Source organism: Nilaparvata lugens, chromosome 1 (assembly GCF_014356525.2).
Source record: "Nilaparvata lugens isolate BPH chromosome 1, ASM1435652v1, whole genome shotgun sequence".
Lineage (NCBI taxonomy): Eukaryota > Metazoa > Arthropoda > Insecta > Hemiptera > Delphacidae > Nilaparvata > Nilaparvata lugens.
Genome location: NC_052504.1, coordinates 84,691,862 through 84,717,805, shown reverse-complemented (window position 1 = coordinate 84,717,805; position 25,944 = coordinate 84,691,862). Strand labels below are relative to the sequence as shown.

The following is a 25,944-nucleotide window of genomic DNA, read 5'->3' as shown; positions in this document are numbered from 1 at the left end:
CTTTAAAAACTGTATTTTTTTCAAATAATATCTGCCATTAAGATCTTGGACTATATTGAGTAAATCAAATTTATTCTCTAAGTGTAATTTTTTATTTTAATTATGACTTTTTATTGTGAGCTATTCTTTCAATTGAAATAAATAAACTCATTTATTGGTGAACAAGAAGATTTATTTTTTTCTAAAGCAAAACTCCCAGCATTAAAATATTTGCAATAGCTGTTCACTACACTCTTAAAATTTGTCACGCATCCAATGTTTTCTAATATTATTAGAAATATGCAGTTGTTTGCAGTCTTTGCAATTTATTGTTTTCCCAGCAAGTCTCAATTGTTGAGGATAATGCATTTTAGTTCGTATAATATTTTAATAAATACGAATATATTTGTATTAAATTTAGAAGTGATATTTTTTAGAAAGATCTTGAAGAGAGCTTTGTAAATTCATGGAAATAAGTATAAATCAATGTAAATGAAATATTTTATTAACTTTGAGGTGGAACTTTCCACCATAGGTGGTTGATGGTAACGTCAGCACAGGTAGGGCTCCTACAACAATAAAAACACTAGTTGATATTGATCAGCTGAAGTCAACAAATTATTATCGGTGTAGGAGCCCTACCTGTGTTGACGTCACCAGAATGTCTTTGTTCACGGAGGTAGGTAGCGAATGGTTTCCCCACAAGTAAAAGCACAGTACATCAGGTAGGCCTATAGATGGCTGTGGCAAAAACATAGCCACCTCTAATACAAGGCCTCTGCCTACGATATTGCAACGTCGCAGTGTAGTCCTAGAATCTAATACATGATTGGTGAAAATGATCAGCTGGTATTTTTTAAATCTTTTTCACAAATCATTTGTATTAGATTCTAGGCCTACACTGCGACGTTGCAATATCCTAGGCCGAGGCCTTGTATTAGAGGTGGTTATGGGCAAAATCCATCATTTTTTGCATTCCCCATAACATATGGCAATCACTTTTTGTTTACATAAAAATTATAATCATTCAAAGTTTGGTTCCAAAATTTAAACATTTGAAAACTAATGCAAAAATTCAATGTAATTTAGAGACAAATTAATACTTCACAAGCAAAATTACAAGTGGTAAGTATTATTTTTATTTGGTAATATTATGTTTAAATAAAAAAACAATACAACAAAGTGCTAAGTAGGCTAACCATACAATATTTTAGAGCAACCTGTAGTGACAGGCTTTTATTTTTAATTTTATGATCTCTGAGATCTAAATTTGCAAATTATTTAGCAGCACAAAATAGTAGTAAAACTACTAAATTACTAAACTACTTTTTTACTAATTACTAAACTACTAAATAGTAGTAATAGTAAAACACAAAATAAAAGCTTAGTTCATGATATTTAAAAAAAAACAGTACCTAGTTCAGTAGTTGATATTTTCAATATTCACAGTATTTTACAGATAATCATTTCATTAGTGTTATATAGAGTGCGGCAGCAAAACTTCCATTTTTTAAAGTGAATAAAACTCTTTGTATAAATCAGAAAGTTTGTATTTATTTTTTGTAATGTGGACACATATATAAAGTTTTGTTTTAATTAGTTTTGAATATCAAATCAGGTAGGTGACGTCCCCAATTCTACATACACTGAGTAAACCGATTTATGGCGTTTGTCATGACTCCTGTCTGCATTGCAGGCGTTATGTTAGCAATTTCTTCCGTGATAATGGTCTTCAAATCGTGTACGGTCCTTAATCAGTTTACTTGAACAAAGAATTTCAAAAACCCCCATAGAAAAAAATCACAAGGGTTCAAATTGCGAGATCGAAACAGTTTACTTGAACAAAGAACTTGAAAAAACCTCATAGAAAAAAATCACAAGGGTTCAAATCGCGAGATCGTCTGGCCACTCCAAATCGTTGTTAATTCAGATGAGGCGTCCTAAGAAGTGTTCCCTCAATTGAAGTCACGTTCAGACATTTTCTGCACATACAATTGCCATCTTGTATGGAAGGAAATTAAGATCATCATGAAGAATTTGTCTCACAGAACAATCTGAAAGTCCAAGAGCAGACGCATATTTGCGCGCAGAACGCTGTGGTGATTGCAACATTGAAACTATCACTGCCTCAACGTTCTCAGGTGACCTAATGGGCCGAGGGACTTCAGTTCTTCGTCTTGTCGCACTTGCAGTTTGTCTCAACGTAGTGACCAACGTATAACAATTGATTTCCGCTCCGGGACAGTAGCCAAAGGGGCTAAATCATAGCGATTTCAAAATGCGCGCTGGGTTGTGATGAAAAAACATCCGCTTGAAAAATAAGTCTCAACGGCAAACGCACGCTTTTCATTGCTCCAATGCATGATGGTGTTTGAACATGTCGGGAAGAAAACTTTATGGTTTAGCCTTTCTAACGAGACCAAATTTGCTCTACTACGACATCAGCTAACTGAATGGCATTCACTTTAAAAAAGGAAGTTTGGCTGCCGCACCCGGTACCATGTTGCACATTTTTATGCAATATTTATCATGTTTGAAAAACATTTTTCATCCTTGAGTTTAGATGGTAATTATTTAAGTCAATGATATTGGAAATTGCTTTTTATCAATTGTAAAATTACATGCCGTATTTTTATTTCTAGGTTTCAATTGATTCAACCTAGGAGCGGTTTTAATTTGGAAAATGGCGGCTTTGGCACTTATCCATCGAAAAATTCCTTCACTTACTAAAATGTTGGTATTTATCTTGTTTTCATGAATAATTACTAGAGGCATATTTATGCTGAAATTATGCATAGCCTATTTATTTTATTATAACTACCGATACCTTCATGGTAAATCAATATGAAATAATAATTTGCAATTATATAGGCCTATGTAATAATCATAGGCAATCAAAAATCAAATTAGTCCAAAGGTTTAAAACGTTATATTCCTCTTCATCTTGTATCTTACCGTATACTAGACTCACCTATAAATAGTGGACAACAATCTTATTGCTTGAAAGTATAAAGTACAAAAGCGAAACACTTGATAACCAATTATAATAATAGTAGGCTACAAAGTATCCTTAGTTTTTCGCCCCAATCTATTTTTTTAAGTAAAAATGCATTTGCCTATCATCTGGAGTCAACAGAATCCTCACAAAATCATAATTTTTGTAATGAATAATCTATTATTTTCAGTAGCCTAATATTGTTCTATACACGTTGATATATTTTTCAGGTGTATGCGGTGCATCTCTAGTAAGAATTTAATAACTTCACATCATGATGAAGGAAGAAAGATGTGCTGCACCCTTACGTAAGTTTCCTCTTGAAAAGCTTAATTTTAAATTCCCCCAACATTTACCAAAGCTATAGCCTAGTGGGTATTTTTACAATATTATAAAATTAATAATAAATAATCAATATGCTAAAAAGTCTAGTAAGAGCCAAACTTAAATTTTAGTGCTCTGAAAAACTAACCCTAATCCATTTTCTTTCACGGTGCCAAATAAGTTTTCAACCCTTTCAATATTCTGTAGCACTTGAAGAGTTTATAACCTTTAACACAAAATGCACTATCATGATATGCACTATGCACAATACTGTACTCACGACTGATGTAGGAACAGTCGTGAAGCCCATTGACCCTTCCATAAGGAACCACCCCACCAACAAAAAAGTTTATACAAATATTTTTTTTTTTACTGCATTCATGATTTCGATTTATTGCAGACCCTATGAAAGAGAGAAAAGCGAACAAGAGAATATAACAAGAAGCTGTGAGAAGAAATGTTCTGATGAAATAATGGATCCAAAGAACAAAGTGGCTCTCATTACAGGTGGCACCTCTGGCATTGGATTTCAAACAGCCAATGAATTGCTTTGCAATGGAGCTTGTGTAAGAGTTCTATTATTTTGCATAAAATATTCATGTCGAAATTTTTTATCATTAATATTATGATGTAATTTAACCAAAATAATATGATGAATTCATAATATTATAGAAGGGATCATATTAGGGTGTCATTAATCATAATCATCATCAATGGTGATTTTGTAGTACAATGATTTCAAACCAGGAATTTCATATAGATTATCTCTTGTGGACTTGTTGGAATAAATTCAATAATTGTAGAAAATTATAGAGATTATGTAACCTGTGTTAAGGTGTTGATACAGCTAAGGGTGACTTTTTCTATACAGGAAATAATTGGATGAGAATTTGGAAAATGCATTCTTCATTGATTCATCAAGACAAGTTTGGTTTGACATTGAGACTCACTCTAATTTATTGGTACAGACGAAAAGTTTAATTCATGTAGTTGTGAAAAATGTATGCCTACATTATGAGATCCCACTACACTACTCAGTAACCATTGAAGAATATGGCCAAACTGTGAACTAATAATGAATGAATTATATTTATATTTCTTTTTTTAATGTTACAGCATGTTATCCTGACTGGAATAGATGATTGCGCTGGAAAGGCTGCTTGTAAACAGTTGAATTCCAACTATGGATCAAAATCATGTTCTTACATCCATTTGAATGTAATATCTTCTGACGATTTCAAAGGTAAGTTTCTCACTCCAATCCTATCTTGTAAGTGAACTGGAACTCAATTTTATAAAAATTGTCGCGCTGTTTGGATCACTCAGACATTATTTATTCCCTTTAATTGTTTATTTTGTAATTTATTGTATGAACAAGTTACTGTAACTGATTAATACTGGAAGGCATTAAAAGAGATATTTTTCCTAATCGTTAAGGTTATTGATTATTTTCTGGAAATTGAGATATTCATAATATTAATTGCATGCTGATTTTTCGTCCCTTATTGATACCGACTATTTTTCAACACAAAATAGTTATTTGTGCAACTAGTGCGCAAAGTGACAGTTTGCTGCACCGAAAGAAACGTTTACGCCCGAGCCGTAGGCGAGGGCGGAATGGCTTCTTGAGTGCAGCAGAGGAACTTTGCGCACGTATTTCACATTTTATTTTTCCTATAGTTACCATTGAATATGAAAAGTGGGTAATTATGGGTAAAATTCCCTGAAATGCATCAAATGTAAATCTGTGTAATTTCATTAATAATAAATAAAATAGAATAATGTATGTGTGTTTGAATGGCGGGGCGGCTGTGTGCTGTGTGGGTGGTGGCTGTCCTCGAACTCGGTGTCCTTGTCCTTAATATAACGTGCAGTGAGGTATACCTCGTGCACTAATCCTCCATATAACCCACCAACTATTTTGCGTTGCCATGTTGCAAATCTGGAGTGCAGAAAATATTTTTCCCGCACTAGACCGGAAAATGATTCTTTGCGTTCTGTAATCAGTGCACGAATGGCCACTTTCCAAGGTAACTGTAGGAAAAATATATTTTCCTAATCGCAAAGGTTATTGTTTATTTTTTAGATATTGAGATATTAATAATATTAATTACATGCTTATTTTTGTCTCTTGTTACCGACAATTTTCCAACACGAAATCAATCCATATTTATTCACTATTCTCATTATTTAAAAACAATCACAGTTAAACAGGGAGATTTTAGTAATTTTGTACAGATTGCAACTCAATTCTTATTCCATCTATTGATTACCGTATATTAGACGGTTGTTACAGTGAATTATTTGTTATTTTGAACTGTTATTTCTGTCACAGGAGTGTTCAAGTTTGCCGAGGAAAAGTTCGGATCAATTGATATATTATTCAACAATGCTGGAATTCTTGAAGATAAAAAATGGGAACTGGAAATTGAAACAAATATGGTAGGGACTCTTTCATTTTGACATGATTCCTTAACAAAATTGATTAAGCTGTTTCTCAACTTACTGGCACTAAGTTATTAATTGCTAGCCTAATAAGCTTTGGACAAAGTAATACTTACAAGTGCCGAATATTGTTGTTTCTTAGTAGATGCATTATTTATTTTTTGAGTTACTTCAAGTTAGAAGTAGCAGAGCTTGAAAAAGTATCATAAAAATGTAAAATTGTGTTCAGTCATATTTTTAAGATGTTTCTTCAATATTATTGTCAGTGATGATCATCTCTTGTTCCATTCGTTTTCCTTCAATTTTTAAACTACTCCGTTTTATGAGGTTAAATCGCAATAATTCATCATCACCAAATCTGACCTTTCTATTCATTCGTTTCATAATCCTACAATAATTCATACACATTGAATAATGTTAGCTTCTTTGTTATTATATTTATTATTCGATACAATCTAATTATCTAAGTCACCATAGAGAAACAATAGCGTAAGTAGATATCCCATGGTATAGGGCGTTTATGTCGCAACTTTTACTGTTATCTCAAGCCGATTACCGTCAATTATTGTTGATTTTTACTGTTTTGACCGGGTAAGAGTATATGAACGGCACAATATGAGAGACTACCAGCGTCACACAGCTTCACAGGAAAGAACTACGTGGACTATCAGCTTGAGATAACAGTAAAAGTTGCGACATAAACGCCCTATATCATGGGATATCTACTTATGCTATTGTTTCTCTATGGTATAGCCTACTGTAATACAAATAGAGAAAACTAATCCAATCAGTTACATAATAAATGTTTGTACATTATTATTACATGATTTGAAACTTGCTACAATAAGATTTATTACAATCTAACTTTCTTGAATTACAATAAAACGTCTTGATCAGGGGTAACCACATAGAGAGGAGATAGAGGTACCGTACCTCAATTTAACACATAATGGTCTTATGCCAGCGCCACACACTCGTCAAGTCACTTGGCTGAATACACCTATAGGAGTGAAGACGAGCGGTGACATGGTAGCCATCAACAATCTCGCGTTCGTCCACATTTGTACGCACTTGGCAAGAGTGTGGAAACGGCATCACATTGATGTACCTCTATTTTGACCTTTACCTCTACCCCAAAGCAAGTAAGATTTATTGTCATAAATATTATTGCAGCAAGTTTCAAATTATGTTATAATACTGTAAATTTATTATGCACCTGATTGCATTGGATTTATCTATGTGTATCAAATCAAATAGCTTTTTATTCACAAAAACATAATACAAATTTATAAAATTCATTTACACATTTAAAAGTGAATACTCTCCACAGAGAATTGAGTCTGCGAGTGAAGAGTGAGTTCTTTCAAGTTGATTGAGATTACGTTCTCATGTTTTGTACATAATATAATAAAAAATATTGTAATTGAATCTATTAACATTCTTCAGCAAATCAAGAATAAAAATTGCACACAATGAAATTCCATACTGGATTGTATACTCTTACAATAAAAATTCGGCTTTCAGAAATCAATAATTCGTTCGAACATCATCGGCTTGAAGCACATGAGCAAGTACAAGATGCAGATCCCACGAATTATCATAAATATGTCGGACGTGTGCGCATTGGGAGCTCTGCCTCCAGCTCCAGTCTACACAGCATCCAGCTACGGAGTTCTGGGCATCACAAAGTGTTTCGGCTCAAAATACCACTACAACAGCACAGGGGTGCGAGTTGTCGCGTTGTGCTGTGGAGCAACCAGAACGAACCTCATCAAAACGTGCAACACGAAACAGCTGACGGACAAATGGAGCCAGGACACGTTTGAGACGCTCACGGCTAGACCGCTGCAGAAGGCAGAAGTGGTCGGCAAGGCGGTGCTCCATCTGGTACGGTTCGCCAAGTCCAACACTGTGTGGACTGTCGAGAACTCGCATCTCTACCAAACCAAACTTCCAAAGATGGCTTCGATTAATTCTATGATTAAAAATTGTGTTAAGTCAAACTTGTCTTGTTAACAGTAACAAAATTGTGATTTCTATGTTTTGAAACAACCATCGTAAATTGTAGTAAACATACCTACATTATTTAGAAACAAATTTCCACTTCTATTGGCTAATAAATTTTTGTCCGGTTCAAGTGATTTTATTTTTAAATGTCTGTACTATTACCTATCAGGAGAAATATTTTACGTATAAATTCACGGATAAGATGATTACCATCACATAGAGAAGAAATAGAGGCATCACAGAGAGAATTTTTAATAAAATAGATTAAAAAGATATAAGTTGTGCCTGGTACCAAAATCTTAACCAACAAATTACTTCTAACTGAATTTTTAAACAGAGCTAATCAAAAGAGTTCAAACTTCATAATCAGCCTAGTAATGAAGATAAAAGTTGAAAAATTCTCTCATTGTCATCCGATCCATACACAAGTAGTCTATAGTATCACTTATATTCCTCAACCAATAATAATTCCACTACCAATAATCCTTCACACAAATTTGGAGGACTTTCTCAAAAAGGGACATCTTGTTCCGTGTTTTTTTACAAGAGACTTATGTCGAATGTGATAGCTCATGTGAGTATACCCTCTAATCTATAGTTTCACATATCGTCCAAGTTAATAGTCTAAATTTCTAAAGACGAAAAGGCACAAGATAATTCACAGATTAATTTGTCCAAAAAATTTATTAACAATTCATTAAGAATAATTTTCTTATTTATGGTCATAAAGAACACAATGCATGACAGATACAATTTCCCTGAATCTCTTATTCTACTAATACCTTTAAAAACCCCAGAACGATTATTTGATGGTAACCAGCTAAATATGTTTTTTTTCGGTTATTTTTACAGGATTATAAAGCTGCGTTTATACCAAAGTTTTAACAAAATGTTATTTATCTAGTTATTTATCTATTGTACAAAATACTAAAATCATAATATAATTATGACATTGAAGGAAAAACTAGGCTGAGCCTGTACTATTTCTCTCCACAAATTTTGATAAAAAGTTAATGTTGTCCAAAGGTTGAGGTTATGATATCACACACTGCTTCGTCACTTGATTTTTAGTCCAGGAATAATGATTTGAAGATTTTGAATTTTGAAGGTTGACATTATTCTTCAAATAAATCACAGAATGTATCACAATGAATAAAAAAATGAAGAAATATTTTACTTATTTTATAAATTTGAATACAAAATCACAAACCTACCCACTCTTAGTAAGTTACAGCTGTTAATAACTTAATCCTTATAGATTCTATTAGATTGAACGGAACTTGACAAACAATATTGTTCATCATGTGTATGATAAGTTATGTTCAATCTAATAGAATTCTATGTTAATAACATTTTGTTAATAACTTTGGTGTAAAAGCTGCTTAATACACATCACCTATGAATTGTTTGTAAAACCAATAACAGTTTCTGGAAATGAATTCCGGTAGTAAGACTTTATGCAAATTGTTTTTGTAGAGCCGACTGCATATTTACAACATAGCCTAATTATAAAAAAAAACTATTAAGACTTGATAATGGAAGCCCAATGATAAAGATTGAATAATTACAGTACCACCTATACTACTCAACTTGGTATTTTAAACACTCTACCAAATATTCTTCACAAAAATTTGTCAATATTTTCAATAAATTGCAGTCATCAACATCAATCGAGATGTTTCATAGAAAAGTATGGCACTAAAATCTGTCGAGGCAACTGAACTGTGCAAATACTCAAAATATACAACCTTGTTACTTGAGGCATATCAATAATTGATGAGGTTTTGGCTAAGCGTTTTCCAAAATTAATTTAAAAATTGAAGATTAATACAGAAAAGAGCTGGCACTAAGCCTTGAATCTGATATCACAGTACGGAGTAGCCTATCTACTTACAAATAGTATACATTTTACGTCCAATTAATTGAGAAAGGCTAGGTCAAGCTATTATTCTGTATTGCGCTAATTCTGGAATTGATAGATTGCAACAAAAATGAAAATATTCCGTATACATAAGTCAAATATATAGGCTATCATCATTGCTCCAAAAAACATGAATTTATTATTATTTAAAGCAGATTTCTAGGATTGCAACAAAAATGACATGATTTTGTATACAAGAATTTTCGTATACGTAAGTCAAATATATAGGCTATCATCATTGTTCCAAAAAAACATGAATTTATGATTATTTGAAGCAGATTTCTAGGATAAAGACAATGATAACAATTATTAAGTAGTTTACAGGAAATTTCATCCATGCCATGATAAATAATGGTTTGTCTCAAATTCAAATAATGGTCTATCAAAATTCATATAAAAATAGTTATAACGGTGCTATAGAAAATTAATATTGAAGGCACTTTTTTTAAAATCTTATGCTTGATATTATAAAAGGTTAATCCTTTCGACTAAAAATTGTACATATAAAAAATTCCTATTCAAAATTCCTTAAAAATGTAAATCTAGGTATATTCATCTTATCAATAAGAATGCCTAGTTGTTCAATAATACAAAAGATAAGACTTATCAATAAGAATACCTCGTTGTACGGTAATACAAAAGATAGAAACTCTAAGATTATAAGCACCAGTAAGAAAATTCAGTCGTCATTCCGATTAAAACACGATAAAATTGGATAGGTACAAGGATTAACACTTGGGAGGACTGTTCAATGCTACGATACCAAAGTATGTGTATCCGTCTCCATGTAAAATCCTGCTATTCCTTTCCCGCTGAACAAGGTAGATTTTGTCTCCAGGAAGCAACTGGCGAATCACACTGGTGTAGCAGCTGACTTCTGATGTCCTTTTTGTTGTTATATCGTTACTGCACCTTGCAATCTCTGACTCAGCTTGAGCGCCGGACTTTTGCATGTTAATTGAAAATCCATTGAGGTGGTTCGCTGATAAATAGAACACCTGGAAACATAGATAAATAGAACACATGGAAACATAAATAAATAGAATACCTGGAAACATAGATACATAGATGAACAGAACAACTGGAAACATAGACACATAGATAAACAGAACACCTGGAAACATAGACACAGATAAATAGAACACCTGGAGACATAGATAAATAGAACAACTGGAAACATAAGATCAGTGTGAATAACATGACTTTCTGATGAAATTAAAAGTGAAATTGATAGATCTATAGAATGATCTATATAAGAACACCTGGAGACATAGATAAATAGAACAACTGGAAACATAAGATCAGTGTGAATAACATGACTTTCTGATGAAATTAAAAGTGAAATTGATAGATCTATAGAATGATGCTTGATTTGAAAAAAATATGTTTGAAGGTGTCCAGTCTTCGTTTTCCATGGAAGATTTTGAAGCATATTTAAACACGGAATCCTGTCTTTAAATGTGTAAAAGGCACACAGTTTATAAAGTAGTAGGGTAGGAGGCAAGAGGTCAAGCCAACAAAATACTTGCAGTCTTGAACTACGTTAGTCTTAAAACATACCTAGATGTATTAGTCTTGACGGAATTTTGATTGCATAATGGAACTAGAAAAATCAATTATTATCAATAAGCAATCTACATATTTATAATGAATGGAGAATTATTTACGTTGAATTCAAATTTATTGTAGGAATTACAGTCAATTACAAGCATTTGGGATGGGTATTTTGTTGTAACTGGGAACGGAAACTTTACTAATATTTCCAAAACTTTGATCACTAGACAATATTTAGGGATTTCAAGTAATCACAGCAACCTTTATCACACAAAAGTACTAATATGAGACTTATTTACTCTTAAGAACTTTCTTAAATACTTAAATCGTGACTGTGGTGAAAAACATGAGTTCTGGAGCAGACCGTGCAAAGGATGTTTTATATGACATGGAAAAAATTAGGAAAACATAAAGAACAAATAATTTTCATAGGAACTCAAAAGGAAAAGGGGGAATCAAACGAAGGATTTAAAATTAGTCTCTACAAGGGAGAGATAAAAATACTGTAATATACAAATTGAGACTATACCGACAAAGCTATAACAGTACTTGAACGCTAAAAGCAAATTACCACACATACATATATTAGAGAGATATCTATAGTTGAAAAAACTACAATTACCTGAGCATAAATGAGGTAGAGTCCTTTTCCAGATATTTCTATTTTACCATTTCCTTCTCTAAATACAAAATCTTTGAACGGATAATCTCCAGCACCATTTCTATCTGTTACCCAAGGTGCAATTAGGCCTACAACAGAAAACATAAATTCTTAAAAATAAGTTTTTAAGCATGTGAAAAATTCCAACTCATCAAGGAATCTTCAAGAAATATTTTTCACTCCGGATACTTGATTCAGTTCAAAGCAAATAGCACACTATTTGTTCAAATATACACGAAAAATCTTATACCTACTTGAACAAAAAATTACCTATAGAAAACCCTATTTTTCTATTAGTAAAATTATAAAACTATTTGTTCACTAGAATTCAGCAATAAGGAACAATTTAAATTCAAATAATAAATCGATTGGAATAAAGAAAACATAATATACACGTTATATTGAAAATATATAATCACTTTGAAGTAGTCGAAATGTACATAAAAATCATCAAGAGAATAAAGTGAGCAAGATAATTGAAAAACACAGTTTTATCTTTGTCACATCCACATAATATGAAATAGTACTGTTTTTTAAATTATGGAAAAATGCCACAATATCAATTCTCATTCATCAAATTTTATTAAGCAAGTTAAGTTTCAAGTACGGTACTGTACCGCAATTATTGAAGCTATTCAAGCAACTTCTGCTTGGTTACTTGTTGTTTACACACGAACTTAGAAATCCTTTCAGATATTAATTCTGCATAACTCCTTAACAAAACAAAAATTATATATTTTGCAGACAATTCAAAATTTTGAATTAATCTACTTTACGCCGTACAGCAATTGTTAATATTCTTATTAGCTCCAAAACATGAAAATACATACTACCTCCATCCTCAATGATCACTTCTGGATGGACACCTCTCAGAATTACAGCTAATGGTCCTGAAAAATGCAAATATTCATATAGAAATCGTTGATTTTTTATGTAAAAAAACAAGGAACAATTAATACAGCAATAGAAAAAAATCGTATTATGAATCAAATCAAATAAATAATTTATTGGGAACTTGAGTTCTTGAGAGATTTAGTTCTTGAAATAATGATAATTTTATCATTCCAAAGTATCTGAATGATTATAGATAATATATAAAATAACTATAGGTTATAGCTAATAGACAATTAGTAATCGAAACTCGGAACTTTCAAAATATAAAAGCATTCATCAGCCATATAGTTTTATTTGTTATGTATTTTTTTTCAATTGGAAGAAACTGAATCTATAGTATTTTTCATACAAAGCGAATAAAATTCATAATTAAAAAGTTTCATTATATTTCAATGCATTGCATTTTCACTTTACATTGCAAATCTTTCAAAAGCAATATTCAAGCTAACCAAAGAAGTGATTCAATCTATCTCCAAGAATTATTCAAAAATATAACAGTGACTCATAACTAATACTTGAAAACATGCTCGGGCACCTTACTTAATAATAGAATATTTTATTAAAGAGCAAATTGATACGACACATTGTAGAACAACACAAACATTTAGGTACATTAAAAAGATCAAGTAATTACTTTGAAGGCGATAACATAAATGCAGAGAATATTTAACCATCAGTTAACTGAATATATGTTTTCTAGCTAACAGAAATGACTAAAGGCTGACCTCTATAATGTTACATGCAAAAAGAGCAAGTTACTACGCATAATCAGTTTTTTCGTTCTCTAGAAATTGGAGAGGACTGAATCAATCTTATCACAAAACAAACATTAAAACCCAAAATAAATGAACAAATATTAGTTGTGAATTCTCAAGTTCAGATTTTGTCAATTTCGAAATAGTTCAAAATGTATAAGTTTCCATAATAAAGGACATCTGTAAATATGTGCATACATGCTTATATATTGTGAGTTACATTGAATTTGAGCTAGCAATTGCATTTTAGAAAGTCAATCAATCGAATAGAGTTGCAGAAGCCTAAATACATGCTGCGTCGTCTAAAAACTTGCATTTAACAAAACCATAAAAATAAATCACTTTGTTTACCAGATGAGCAACAAAAAAAGTTACAATTGATGTGTTGCGCTCTCTTTTTCTGTTTGCCATGAGATTGATGTTTACCTCTGCGTTCTGAGGGCGCCTCTCGTCTTGTTCTGGTAGCACGATCGTCATCATCATCATCATCATCATCAACAGCAAATAGGTCTACGCTTTGAACCGTTTCATTTGGAAAGAATATTGTACTTTCGTCAAGGTTCAATCTATCCACACTTCTATCAACAAATCCTTTTACATCTGCAAATTCACTAGCACCCTTATTATTTTCTAAATCCACATGAGCGTAAAACTCAGGCCCTTTCAGAATTGTTTCAACCCTTTCGTGGTCAAGTGGTAACTCTGAATCTCCATTATTAAATATAAGTTGTCCATTATCCATTCCATCCAAATTTCTATCAGCAGCACTCTTATGTACAAACTGTCTCATAGTGTTATCATTCTGTTGAACAAACAAATTATCAAAAATATTCTCATCGTCGAATTTCGAAACTTCTTTTTGCTTAATAAGAGTGGACAGAGTTGTTAAAATATCGTACGTTAGTTTTTCATTTTCTTCTTTAGCAAAGTTGAAATCTGATCTCAGAATCTTGGTTGTCAGTCTTGAATAATGAAGTTCAGTTTCTAGTTTATCGATTCTCTTTAGTGTAAGATGTAGAACGGATTCGGTTCTAGAGAGATAAAAATTTAAATATACTATATCACAGAACAGCAGTATCAAACCAACTGTTTTTACCGAAAAAAATCGGCTGAAGGAATTATTCTTTGTACTATGGACATGGTGGGTAGCTGGAACAAACAAAAACAAAGAACGGTACGGTTAGCATAATAATGAATTATCAAGGGCAACTTTAATTAATGTAATTTAAATGGAATACGTACCCTTTTTAGATATTACATTTTACTTCTTTTTAAAAAAGAAGTAAAGGGTACCCAAAAGGGTACTTGATCCATTTTATTTCCATTAACGGTTAGCATGTATTTGAAATAAAGAGGATAGATTTGGAGGAATTTATGAGAATAATCGATTATAAAAAATAATATTTCGTTATATTATTGAATGTGAGATCTCATAGGGTCTCAAGTTAAGACTAGGTCTGGTGTATTGGATTTTTTCATCTCATTACTAACAAAACTGACTCGTGATAAATACAATCAGCAATAAGAATATATAAATCATAATATTTAGTCAATACTGTTGAGTAGATAGTTTTCATATAAAAACAACAATCTATCAACAATCACTTCTAATATAATGATGAGAAAATCAATCACTTCAACCTTGTAGGTACTAAGAATGTACTAAGTGCTTAGATTGTTTCTCTCTACAGCAACGTACGAGGTATAAGATGGATATGATACATAGTTCTTTTCCAACAGAGGTTTCCGTTAATTTTCATGCTGGTTGATATTAATGGAAAAGAATTTTATTGATGACAAAAGTAATCTTGATAGTTACTAGACTATCGTCTAGAATTGAACTGTTGGAGGGTGCAGAGGTGGTAAGTGGCTACAGTGATTTATTTAATAATTTCACTTGTTTTTTTGAGATGGATATTTTCATCAATTACCTCTACTAATACGACTTGTTTGTTTATCACGTTTGCAGTTTGTTTGGTAGCTGTCAGTGTCTGGAATACTAATTTCAGTTGACGTCGATTTCGAAGAATGCGTTTTTGTGGACGAAATTCTCTCATTTTTCAAGCTGATGCCACTCTTGTCTCCGTCAGTGTATGCAACCATGCCTCACGGAAACTGCAATCTGAAAAATTCAGTATTATTATTTAATGTACTGCCATTTACATAAATTTCGACCAAACTAGAGTTGTTTCATTTAAAGTATCTTCAACTATTGTTCTACTCCAATGATATGTAGGCCTAAACAATAAAAAAATCCATCATATCAAGTAATTCACAAGCTAAAACTGTTTCTTACAAAACATTAAATGGTCATTCAATAATCTAAAACTAAGTAGGCGGCAAATGATATGACTACGATATGCAAATGAAACTATTTTTGCAATGATAATATTGCTAGCCTACTTCCGTGCAGTAGATAATACGACAATGCAAAAAAATGACAGAATATAAAAATAACATACAAAAAATGGCATATATATGAATCGAAATACCATGAATGAACTTGATATGTGTTTCTTCGTCAAGTTTAAAATGGATTGTGCACCGAATAAAAGCATATTCTACATAAAAGACAACACTTCATTCTTAATCCTAGATAGAACCCAAAGTTTTTAATGATTCCCAATAGATAGGTTTTAAACTATTAAATGTTTTAATTTTCAAATTAGATATGAGTATAAATCAACAGTGGCCCTTGTTTTTTTCTTTTAGAAGAATTTCTTGAGAACTGAATCTAATTCCATCGAAATTGTACATATCTTTGTTTATTGTTTTATCAAGATTAATAATGAATTATATTATTACTATATTTTCTCCCTGTTATTATGAAAAAAACTCTTCGACTTTAATGTTTCTATAAGCAAGATATCTATGATATTACTAGAGAACTGACAAGTTTGGTCTCGATATTCAAATATTTCATTCTTTGCAAAATTGAGGTTTTTCATGTATATGGCTTCTGTATTAAACCCTACTGAATTATTTTTTACCCTGTAGATATATTCTTTTTATAAAAGGAACACAGATGTACAGTTAAAATATAAATCGTCATTCTTTTTTTAGCACTACAGCTCAATATGAGCTTTGGCCGCCTCCACTACAGCTCTCCATTCTTCTCGGTTCTCTGTCATTAGTTTCCGTTCTCTACATCCCATTTTTTTGGAGATCGTCTCTTACTTCATCCTCCCACCTCATTCTTGGTCTTCCTCTCTTCCTTCTGGAATGTAGCCTCTCCTTAAATATTATTTTGGGCATTCTGTTCTCATTCATTCTACAGATATGTCCAAACCACCTAAGCCGTTGCGCCTTTATAGATTTAAAAATATTTTGGCCTTTTATCAATGCCTCGAGCTCTGAATTGGATCTTCTCCTCCATTCATCTCCTTCTTTAACTGGACCATAAATCTTTCTCAGAATAAATCGTCATTCTTTTTTTAGCACTACAGCTCAATATGAGCTTTGGCCGCCTCCACTACAGCTCTCCATTCTTCTCGGTTCTCTGTCATTAGTTTCCGTTCTCTACATCCCATTTTTTGGAGATCGTCTCTTACTTCATCCTCCCACCTCATTCTTGGTCTTCCTCTCTTCCTTCTGGAATGTAGCCTCTCCTTAAATATTATTTTGGGCATTCTGTTCTCATTCATTCTACAGATATGTCCAAACCACCTAAGCCGTTGCGCCTTTATAAATTTAAAAATATTTTGGCCTTTTATCAATGCCTCGAGCTCTGAATTGGTTCTTCTCCTCCATTCATCTCCTTCTTTAACTGGATCATAAATCTTTCTCAGAATAAATCGTCATTCTTTTTTTAGCACTACAGCTCAATATGAGCTTTGGCCGCCTCCACTACAGCTCTCCATTCTTCTCGGTTCTCTGTCATTAGTTTCCGTTCTCTACATCCCATTTTTTGGAGATCGTCTCTTACTTCATCCTCCCACCTCATTCTTGGTCTTCCTCTCTTCCTTCTGGAATGTAGCCTCTCCTTAAATATTATTTTGGGCATTCTGTTCTCATTCATTCTACAGATATGTCCAAACCACCTAAGCCGTTGCGCCTTTATAGATTTAAAAATATTTTGGCCTTTTATCAATGCCTCGAGCTCTGAATTGGATCTTCTCCTCCATTCATCTCCTTCTTTAACTGGATCATAAATCTTTCTCAGAATAAATCGTCATTCTTTTTTTAGCACTACAGCTCAATATGAGCTTTGGCCGCCTCCACTACAGCTCTCCATTCTTCTCGGTTCTCTGTCATTAGTTTCCGTCCTCTACATCCCATTTTTTGGAGATCGTCTCTTACTTCATCCTCCCACCTCATTCTTGGTCTTCCTCTCTTCCTTCTGGAATGTAGCCTCTCCTTAAATATTATTTTGGGCATTCTGTTCTCATTCATTCTACAGATATGTCCAAACCACCTAAGCCGTTGCGCCTTTATAGATTTAAAAATATTTTGGCCTTTTATCAATGCCTCGAGCTCTGAATTGGATCTTCTCCTCCATTCCCCTCCTTCTTTAACTGGACCATAAATCTTTCTCAGAATAAATCGTCATTCTACCTTATTAATAAACCTACCTCATTCATTCAGATTTTTATAAGAATTTTATGGAGTAAGTAATCGAAATTTTAAAAAATGCTAATGACAACATTTATCCACATCGAAGATTTATTGTAAGAGCTAAATGACCTGCACCAACTAAGCTTTTATTGAGCTTGTTATGACAAAATGCTTCAAACGTAATAGAGCGGCTTCAGCACTTTCTAGACCTAATGTATATTTGTAACCTCTTTTTAATGATAAATTGACAGAAAATTAATGAAAGTTGTAGAATCGTAGTATCCTACTACTATAAGCCTACTAAAATTTGGGTCAGAATAGTAAACTAGTTTTTGAAGAGTCAGCCTATTCAATTATTGTATAATAGTTAGAGCCAAATGCAATACGAAATTACTTGCTTGGCAATTGTACGTCTTAAGGTAGGCGCACACAGATCGTCATCGGACGGACGGCACGCATCGGACGATTAGATTTGATGCATTATTTTCAATTGGAGTGCGCATACCTATCAGCATCGTATAGGTATGCGCACTCCAATTGAAAACAATGCATCAAATCTAATTGTCCGATCCGTACCGTCCGTCCGATGACGATCTGTGTGCGCCTACCTTTAGAAGTAAGTCCTATAGGTGGAGCAGACAAATCAAATGCCACTTTTCAACAAACTTAGATTTTCACATGATCTATCACATAGATTCACAAATATCATCATCAATTTGAGATACTTTTTTCAGGGCATTCCTGTGTTTCGGATGGATACGTTAATTTTCCGGTCCCGACTGCCTCATAACAGTTGTTAGCTCATGTCAGAGGCCCTGAAAACTCTGACACCAAACCTGAGCCAGCCAGGTCACTCGAACAAAGTTATTTGATTGTATTCTTGAATATTCTCATATATTCTTGTATCACTTTGATATTTCGTGTCCTTTCAAAGAGAAAAAGATCTACCACAGTAGGATAAAATGGATTGATGAGAAAATTACAAATCTTAAGATTAATATGGTAGACCGTTATGAGGAATGGAAAGTAGACAAAACAACTGAAAATAATATATACTACAAGCAAGCTAAAAGATTGTATAAAACAAATGTTGCACTTGCTAGAGCTTGTTGGTATAACAGAAGAATAGAAGAGGCCAGCAATAAATCTAAAGAGTCCTGGAAGGTAGTAAACGAATTTAGGGGAAAGGGTCAGAAAAAAGTTGAGAAGTTGATTTTGAGGAATGAGGACGAGACCGATGAAAATCCTAAAAAGATAGCAGAGATTATGAATACACATTTTGTTAACATTGCAGAATCAATTAGTGATAGAATAGAGGGTGGAAAGAGGGCGCAAAGTGTGAAAGAGCCAAGTACAAAGTAGAATACAGAATTTTGTTGAAATAGATGGATTCACCCTTACACACATAATCTCTGAGTTTTCGCAAAAATCTTCATATGGTTTGGATGGAATTAGTATGAAGGTGGTAAAATTCTGTGTCGAAGAAATAGTCTCGCCTTTGTTACACTTGATAAATTCTTCAATAAAACAAGGAATTTGTCCTGATGGCTGTAAAACAGCAAGACTCAAACCTCTTTTTAAAAGTGGGGACAAAACTGATTTGAATAACTATCTGCCAATCTCTCTGCTTCCGGTTATTTCTAAGATATTGGAGAGAGCCATTTGTAATCAGCTTATAGATTACCTGGAGGATAACGACATTCTTTGTAATAAGCAATATGGTTTCCGCAGATCCAAGTCTACCAAATTGTTACTAATAGATTTCCTCAACTACTGTATTGATGCGATTGAGTCGGGAGAGGCGGTAATCACTTGTTTTGCCGACCTCTCCAAGGCTTTCGACTGTGTAAATGTAGATCTGTTAATGAATAAACTCAGACTTCATGGTTTTGGGGGCTCTGCATTGAAATGGATGGATTCGTATATGACAAACAGGTATCAAGTCACAGAGATTCAACATGAAACTAAAAATAAAATAAAATTCACACGATCAAAGCCTAAATTAATTGTTTCTGGGGTCCCTCAGGGTTCTATTCTGGGCCCCTTGTTGTTTTTGATCTATGTGAATGATGTTGCAGGGTCGGTTCCCATTGAGAATCTGTATGTTTTTGCAGATGATACGACTCTGGTGACAAGGAGCCAAGACTTGAGAAAATTGGAAATTGAATCCTATGTTAAGATAAATAGTCTGTGCCAATATTTTGCAAATAATAAATTGATGTATAATGCCTCGAAAACAAATTATATGTGTCTACAAACCCATCAGAGTAGGAGGTTAAGACACAATGAAACACCTAAATTATTCATTGGAGAGTCGGAATTGGTAATCAAGAGCTCAACGGACTTCTTAGGAGTGAAACTGGAGGAAGGGCTGGGTTGGGGGGAACAATTGGATAAGATTGAAAGTAAAATAGCGAGTGGAATTTTTGTCTTAAGGAATTTAAGTAAATTAAATAATAAGCCTCTATTGAAGTCGGTCTATCATTACTTGGTGGAGTCACATATTATATATTCAGTGGCCCTATGAGGAGCTAGAGAGAGTAACCTCCAGCAAATTTTCATTTGTCAAAAGAAAGCATTGCGCACTATGTTGAGGTTGCATCCACAAACACATTGTAGGGACTATTTTATTGAAATGGAGATTCTCACTGTTCCCTGTCTCTATATTTTGGAAATGTGTGTATAATATATTAGAAGGTGTTCACTACAGACTATTAATAAGACGCATGAATATAATACACGGCATAAGAGTACCTTCTCGGAATATCATAGATTGACTTTGTATGAAGAAAAACCCAGTTATATTGGTAGAAAGATTCACCAAGTACTACCAATTCGGTTGCGGGAAATATCAACGATAAAAGAGTTTAAACGAAGTTTGAAATAATTATTTCTAAAGGAGGAGTGCTTTTATAGTCTGAAGGACTATTTTGATTACTGTAATAGAGTCAAAGACAAATAGTAATTATATACTAGATATAAATTTCATGAAAAAATAATGGTGTCTCGCTTTTGCTAGTACTTTGACTTGTCTGACGCCGTTGAGGCCAACCAGATGTAATATATATCTATCTATCTCTTTTGAGTCATTAGCCTCAATATATTTTTTAAAAGATATTCTATTCATATCTGCGTGTTCTCATCATGATAAATAACTTGTCACCTGTGTATTATGAAATATGTGTAATAATAATGTAATACTATTTATATTAAATATAAATATTTTGTGTTGAAATGAATCTATTATTTCCCTGCAAAGATACCTATGAACTCTTATAAGTTGCTTCTCACAGCTACTTATTAATCTATAGTATGTGCAAACCTTGTATTGCAGCATTGCTCTCACGGAGTAGTAGATAAGATATAGATATAAAAGTGTTTATTGAAAAAAAAACAATATTTTAACAGAAGTATCATTTAAAAATATTGCATACACTATACGGCTTGGTCAAAGACCGTCAGCCGGAAATTCGATTACTAAGGAAAATGAAACACATTCTTCAAATCAAAATAAAATAATAAATGAGTCTCTTTGGATAAACAGACGCATTCTGACATTTATATTTCTAATGTGATCCAATTTCTTTTCATTTTTTAAATGGAAAGATCTTCAAGTCAATAGTCGACTGTAAGCCTTATGAAACTTGACGACTGTAGAGGTTGCCGGTTGGAATGTCCACCATCCAGTGTCAGCTCATTATGCCTAGTCCAGTCATATATGTTGGAACAGCCTGCAATGTGATCAGTGCCTAATCAAGCATTAGCGTGTTGGCAAACCACCCATCCACACACTGGCGCTGGTCGTCATTGGGCCAACACGTGGTTGCGGAATAACATTCGGCAGGCAGAGCTGACCAAAATTAGACGTTAACTATTCGGGCGTCTCAAGGTGCAATTCCTTATTGGCGATGCGTCTAGAGACGCGCGTATCTGAGCAGGCGGCTCGAGTCGCGTCGTTACAGCCGTGATGGCTGGAGCATTTAACTATAAATTCATTACATTCGATGACTCGTTGGTTGCTTTTACTATTTATATCTAATGAATCATCGAATCTAATAAACTTAGGTTATGTGCTCTATCATAGTCGGCTCTAGCATGCATTTTAGACTTGCGTCTAAACGCCTAACCACGCGCTTGAGACGCCGTTAAGGATTTGCACCTTTAGACGCGCTTAATCTATTTCGCGCGTCTTCAGAATGCATGGCCTCTTTTGGGGCGCATCTATTACGCTTGTAATTATATGAGTGAATAAGAGGTGATGCTTTAAATAAAGCTCAATGAAAGACAGATTAATCTTAATCTTGAGTTTTGAACCAAGTTAGACCAATATTTGGACAGCACGATCTACTAGTAAGCATAAGAATTTAAAATTCTTGAGTTTTTGAAAAGTAAACGCAATATAGAGAGCCTTAACATTCAACCATAACTTATTGTAAATTATCTATTTAAATACCTACACTTATTATAGTTTGTCTACATTTTTCATTCTAAACTTCTGAAGTTACTTATGTTGAGATCTTGGAAAACATAACCAAAAAGTTTTTGTTTACACTACAAAGGACGTCAAGTTATTGTGCATAGGTTATTGTATTGTAATTCTTGAGTAAATAAACTACCAGCCAACAAATTTAAATTCTACTCTTATCTAAACATAACCTAGTTATTGTTTACACAAAAAGGACGCAAAGTCGTGCATTGATGTATTAAATAAAATTTTGATTAAGTGTACAATAGATTCTAGAAATAAATATATTTACTTACCAATATTGTAAATAAATTTATTTTTGGAAGTAAAACTTCCACATTCAACAACAATATTTTACTTTTGTTCCATTCAAGCAGCACATCTGAATTAAAATCCAAGATGTAGGAATAGAATTTCCATTCCCACACTAATTCAAAATCTACAATTTAAGGACACTGCATCATAAGCCATTAAATCACTATCAAAAATGAATTGAACGACAAACAATACACTGCTCATTCACTTTGTTTTCCAGAGAAGAGCAAATAACTGCACAACTGAACTGTAACGAAACTGAAAACACACTGAATAGTTTTGAAAGTTGCAAGTTGCAAGAACAACCGGTAGAGTTGCCCCTGTACGCAAGCGCGAAAAACAAAGAAAGTTCATAAGTACGGAGAAGGGGACTGAACTCTACTCGATTTGATTCGAGAACAAAAGATAAATTTTTCCGGGTATGGATCAAAAATAATTATGAAATGCCCTTTTAAAAGATTTTCTTCTATTTTGAACATAAGTTACAGTGAACGTAGGTACAAAAACGCTTACCCATGAATGTCTGATGCGGAGATGCGGATCCTACAGTATTCTGCAGTCCAGGAAGAGCGCAATTAAAACGATAAATAATTTTTAAAAAGTCCTATAGACTAACTGTAAATTTTTTGAAGAAAATGTATACAGTATTTTATTTTATTTATTGCAGTAATAATACGTTGATGAAAAAATATCGTTACGGTAGGCTACGGGATCCTACCGGTACACAACCTTTGTTTTTCAATTTTCTTTTTTTAATATCATTACGTAGATAACTCTCAGTTTATTATTTTGATGATAATGTAATTTGAATGTATTGTAATATTAATAGTTATTGCTTTACCTAGAGTGAAAAATACAGCTTTTTCCCCTGATGTGGAATAACGATTGGTGCCTGAGGCGAAACCGAGGGCAACAATTTCCCCGAGTGAAAAAATTCATTTTCCACTCGTTGTGTACACAAATATTTTCCTCCACCTGCATTATTAAAATTTATATTATATCATTATTTTTATTTTTCACTTGTGGTTATATATGAGTAACTAGCCGGCAGGCTGAATAAAGAGCATCATCTATCAATAAATTATCATTATTCATAACTGATTATATTTCCATCAATATTCGAAATAATTGATAGAGTGTGCAATAAGCCAAATGCTGGAGTTGACAATATCCCATGTAGACTAGTTAAAGCTTCAGCGCATATTATAGCTGAACCACTGTCATTGATAATTAATAAGACATTTGAGGAAGGTAAATTTCCAGACGCTATCAATACTTCTAAGCTTATACTAATATATAAAAAGAATGAAAAAGATCTAGTAAGCAACTATAGACCTGTAGCTGTTCAATCGGTCTATTCCAAAGTTTTTGAAGTTGCTTTTCTGGACAGATTGATTCCGTATTTGGAGCAACATAGATTGATAAGCTGTAAACAATTTGGTTTCAGAAAGAAAAAAACCACAGTTGATGCGATTTTTGCCTTGTTAACTGCAGTGTATGACAAAGTAGATTGTACTGATGAGGTATACACAATATTCTATGATATGACTAAGGCATTTGATTGTGTTCACCACGAAATTTTGAAGCTAAAACTCATCAAATACGGAATCACAGGAAAACCTTTGGATTGGATAATGACATATTTGAAAAACCGTCAACCAGTGGTCAATGTAAGTCAAATGGGAAATAATAATGTTATTCGACATATTAGTTCACAAGTACAACAGGATGTTAACATAGGAGTACCTCATGGGTCCAATATGGGCCCAGTCTTGTTTCTGCTTTTTGTAAACGATCTCCCCACTTCTGTGCAAGAGGGGGAGATTTGGATGTTTGCAGATGATGTGTGTCACCTCTTAATAGACAAAATGCTTCTGAAGCAATTAAAAAAACGCAGAAAGGTCTTAATGAGATGAGTGTATGGTGCACAGAGAATAAGCTGGTTCTTAACCAAAAGAAAACATGTGTGTTGCAGTTCCATAATGTTAAGAAACGAGACTTTAGTCCACTATTGCGAATTGGTGATCTACACCTACAACTGAATAAAAATGTCAAATATTTAGGAGTACACATTGCTGACAACCTACGATAGGAAGAGCACATAAATTAATAATGTTGTCAAGAGACTCAATGTAGTGTGTTGCCTTGCTCGCCGTCTGCAGAAAATAGTAGACGCAGAAGTATCAATGAAAGTTTATCATGGATGCTTCCACAGTGTGTTAAATTATGGTATCGTATTCTAGGGAAATTGCTCAGAAGCGGAAATAGTATTCTTATTACAAAAAGAGTATTAAGAATTATAAGTGGTGCACACTACATCGAACATTGTAGACCGATATTCAAGAGATTGCGTGTGTTAACATTAACTGATGTATACATATTGGAGTCAGCGACTACAATATTGAAATATCCAGAATATTTTGAAAGGAACTCCAGCATTCATCATCACAATACAAGACAGAGAGACAATATCCACATCGACAGGCAAAGAACAACACTAGCCTTGTCTAGTGTTAGAAACGTGGCAAGCAGGGTGTACAACAAACTTCCCTTGGAAATACGGAGGTACAGAGATCCTGTGAGCTTCAGGAGATTCTTGAAAACCCATTTACTCAGAAAGAATTATTATTCCATGAAGGAGTTCTGGGAGGACGTCTGATAACCAGAGAACAGACTAAAATGACGACCACGGCTGTAAAAGCTTCCAAGCAGTGGGATCACTACAAGTATACAAGTAAGTAATATAAACCTGATTTTGTGAAGTGTTCTACCAGAGTTGGAATTTTAAACAAACAGCAGCACCTTAAAATATACACCTCAAAGTGAACTGTTGAATGAAAATTGATGATTTAACATCATTTCAATCAATTTACAAATCATTATGGTTGAATCCCGGTGTCAACACTATTGTCATACTTTATGCGTAGTATCCTATTACATCAATGATAAGTATTATTTCAATTTATTTATATATTATATTGGAGTCTTATTCGTTATTTTTTTATATTCCTCCACAAGTACCAATTTAGGACAAAGTGTCTCCTTTTTATAAATCTTCTCATCTAAGCTTCAGTG

The 25,944-nt window shown here is 33.3% G+C and overlaps 2 protein-coding genes across 5 annotated transcripts; one reads left to right on the top strand and one right to left on the bottom strand.

Moving 5' to 3' along the window:
- Positions 1–859: 859 nt before the first annotated feature.
- On the top strand, positions 860–8,016 carry LOC111060903 (alcohol dehydrogenase 2-like). The gene is made up of 7 exons (XM_022348594.2): positions 860–1,104; positions 2,622–2,712; positions 3,205–3,282; positions 3,699–3,864; positions 4,415–4,541; positions 5,634–5,740; positions 7,268–8,016. The coding sequence occupies exons 2-7, from the start codon at positions 2,663–2,665 to the stop codon at positions 7,757–7,759; spliced, it is 1,020 nt and encodes a 339-aa protein (XP_022204286.2). The 5' UTR covers positions 860–1,104; positions 2,622–2,662; the 3' UTR covers positions 7,760–8,016.
- A 1,737-nt stretch (positions 8,017–9,753) lies between these two features.
- On the bottom strand, positions 9,754–23,152 carry LOC111059004. 4 transcript variants are annotated; one of them, XM_039419111.1, is made up of 6 exons: positions 22,851–23,152; positions 15,467–15,657; positions 13,962–14,684; positions 12,717–12,776; positions 11,848–11,975; positions 9,754–10,669 (listed from the first exon to the last, which is right to left on the bottom strand). In XM_039419111.1, exons 2-6 carry the CDS (start codon positions 15,636–15,638, stop codon positions 10,400–10,402), a joined length of 1,353 nt encoding a protein of 450 aa, XP_039275045.1. In that variant the 5' UTR covers positions 15,639–15,657; positions 22,851–23,152; the 3' UTR covers positions 9,754–10,399. The 4 variants fall into 4 exon arrangements, with proteins under 4 accessions (XP_039275045.1, XP_039275050.1, XP_039275031.1 ...); XM_039419116.1 differs by having other exon boundaries at positions 12,720–12,776; XM_039419097.1 differs by having other exon boundaries at positions 13,887–14,684; positions 22,851–23,149.
- Between the last annotated feature and the right edge of the window lie 2,792 nt (positions 23,153–25,944).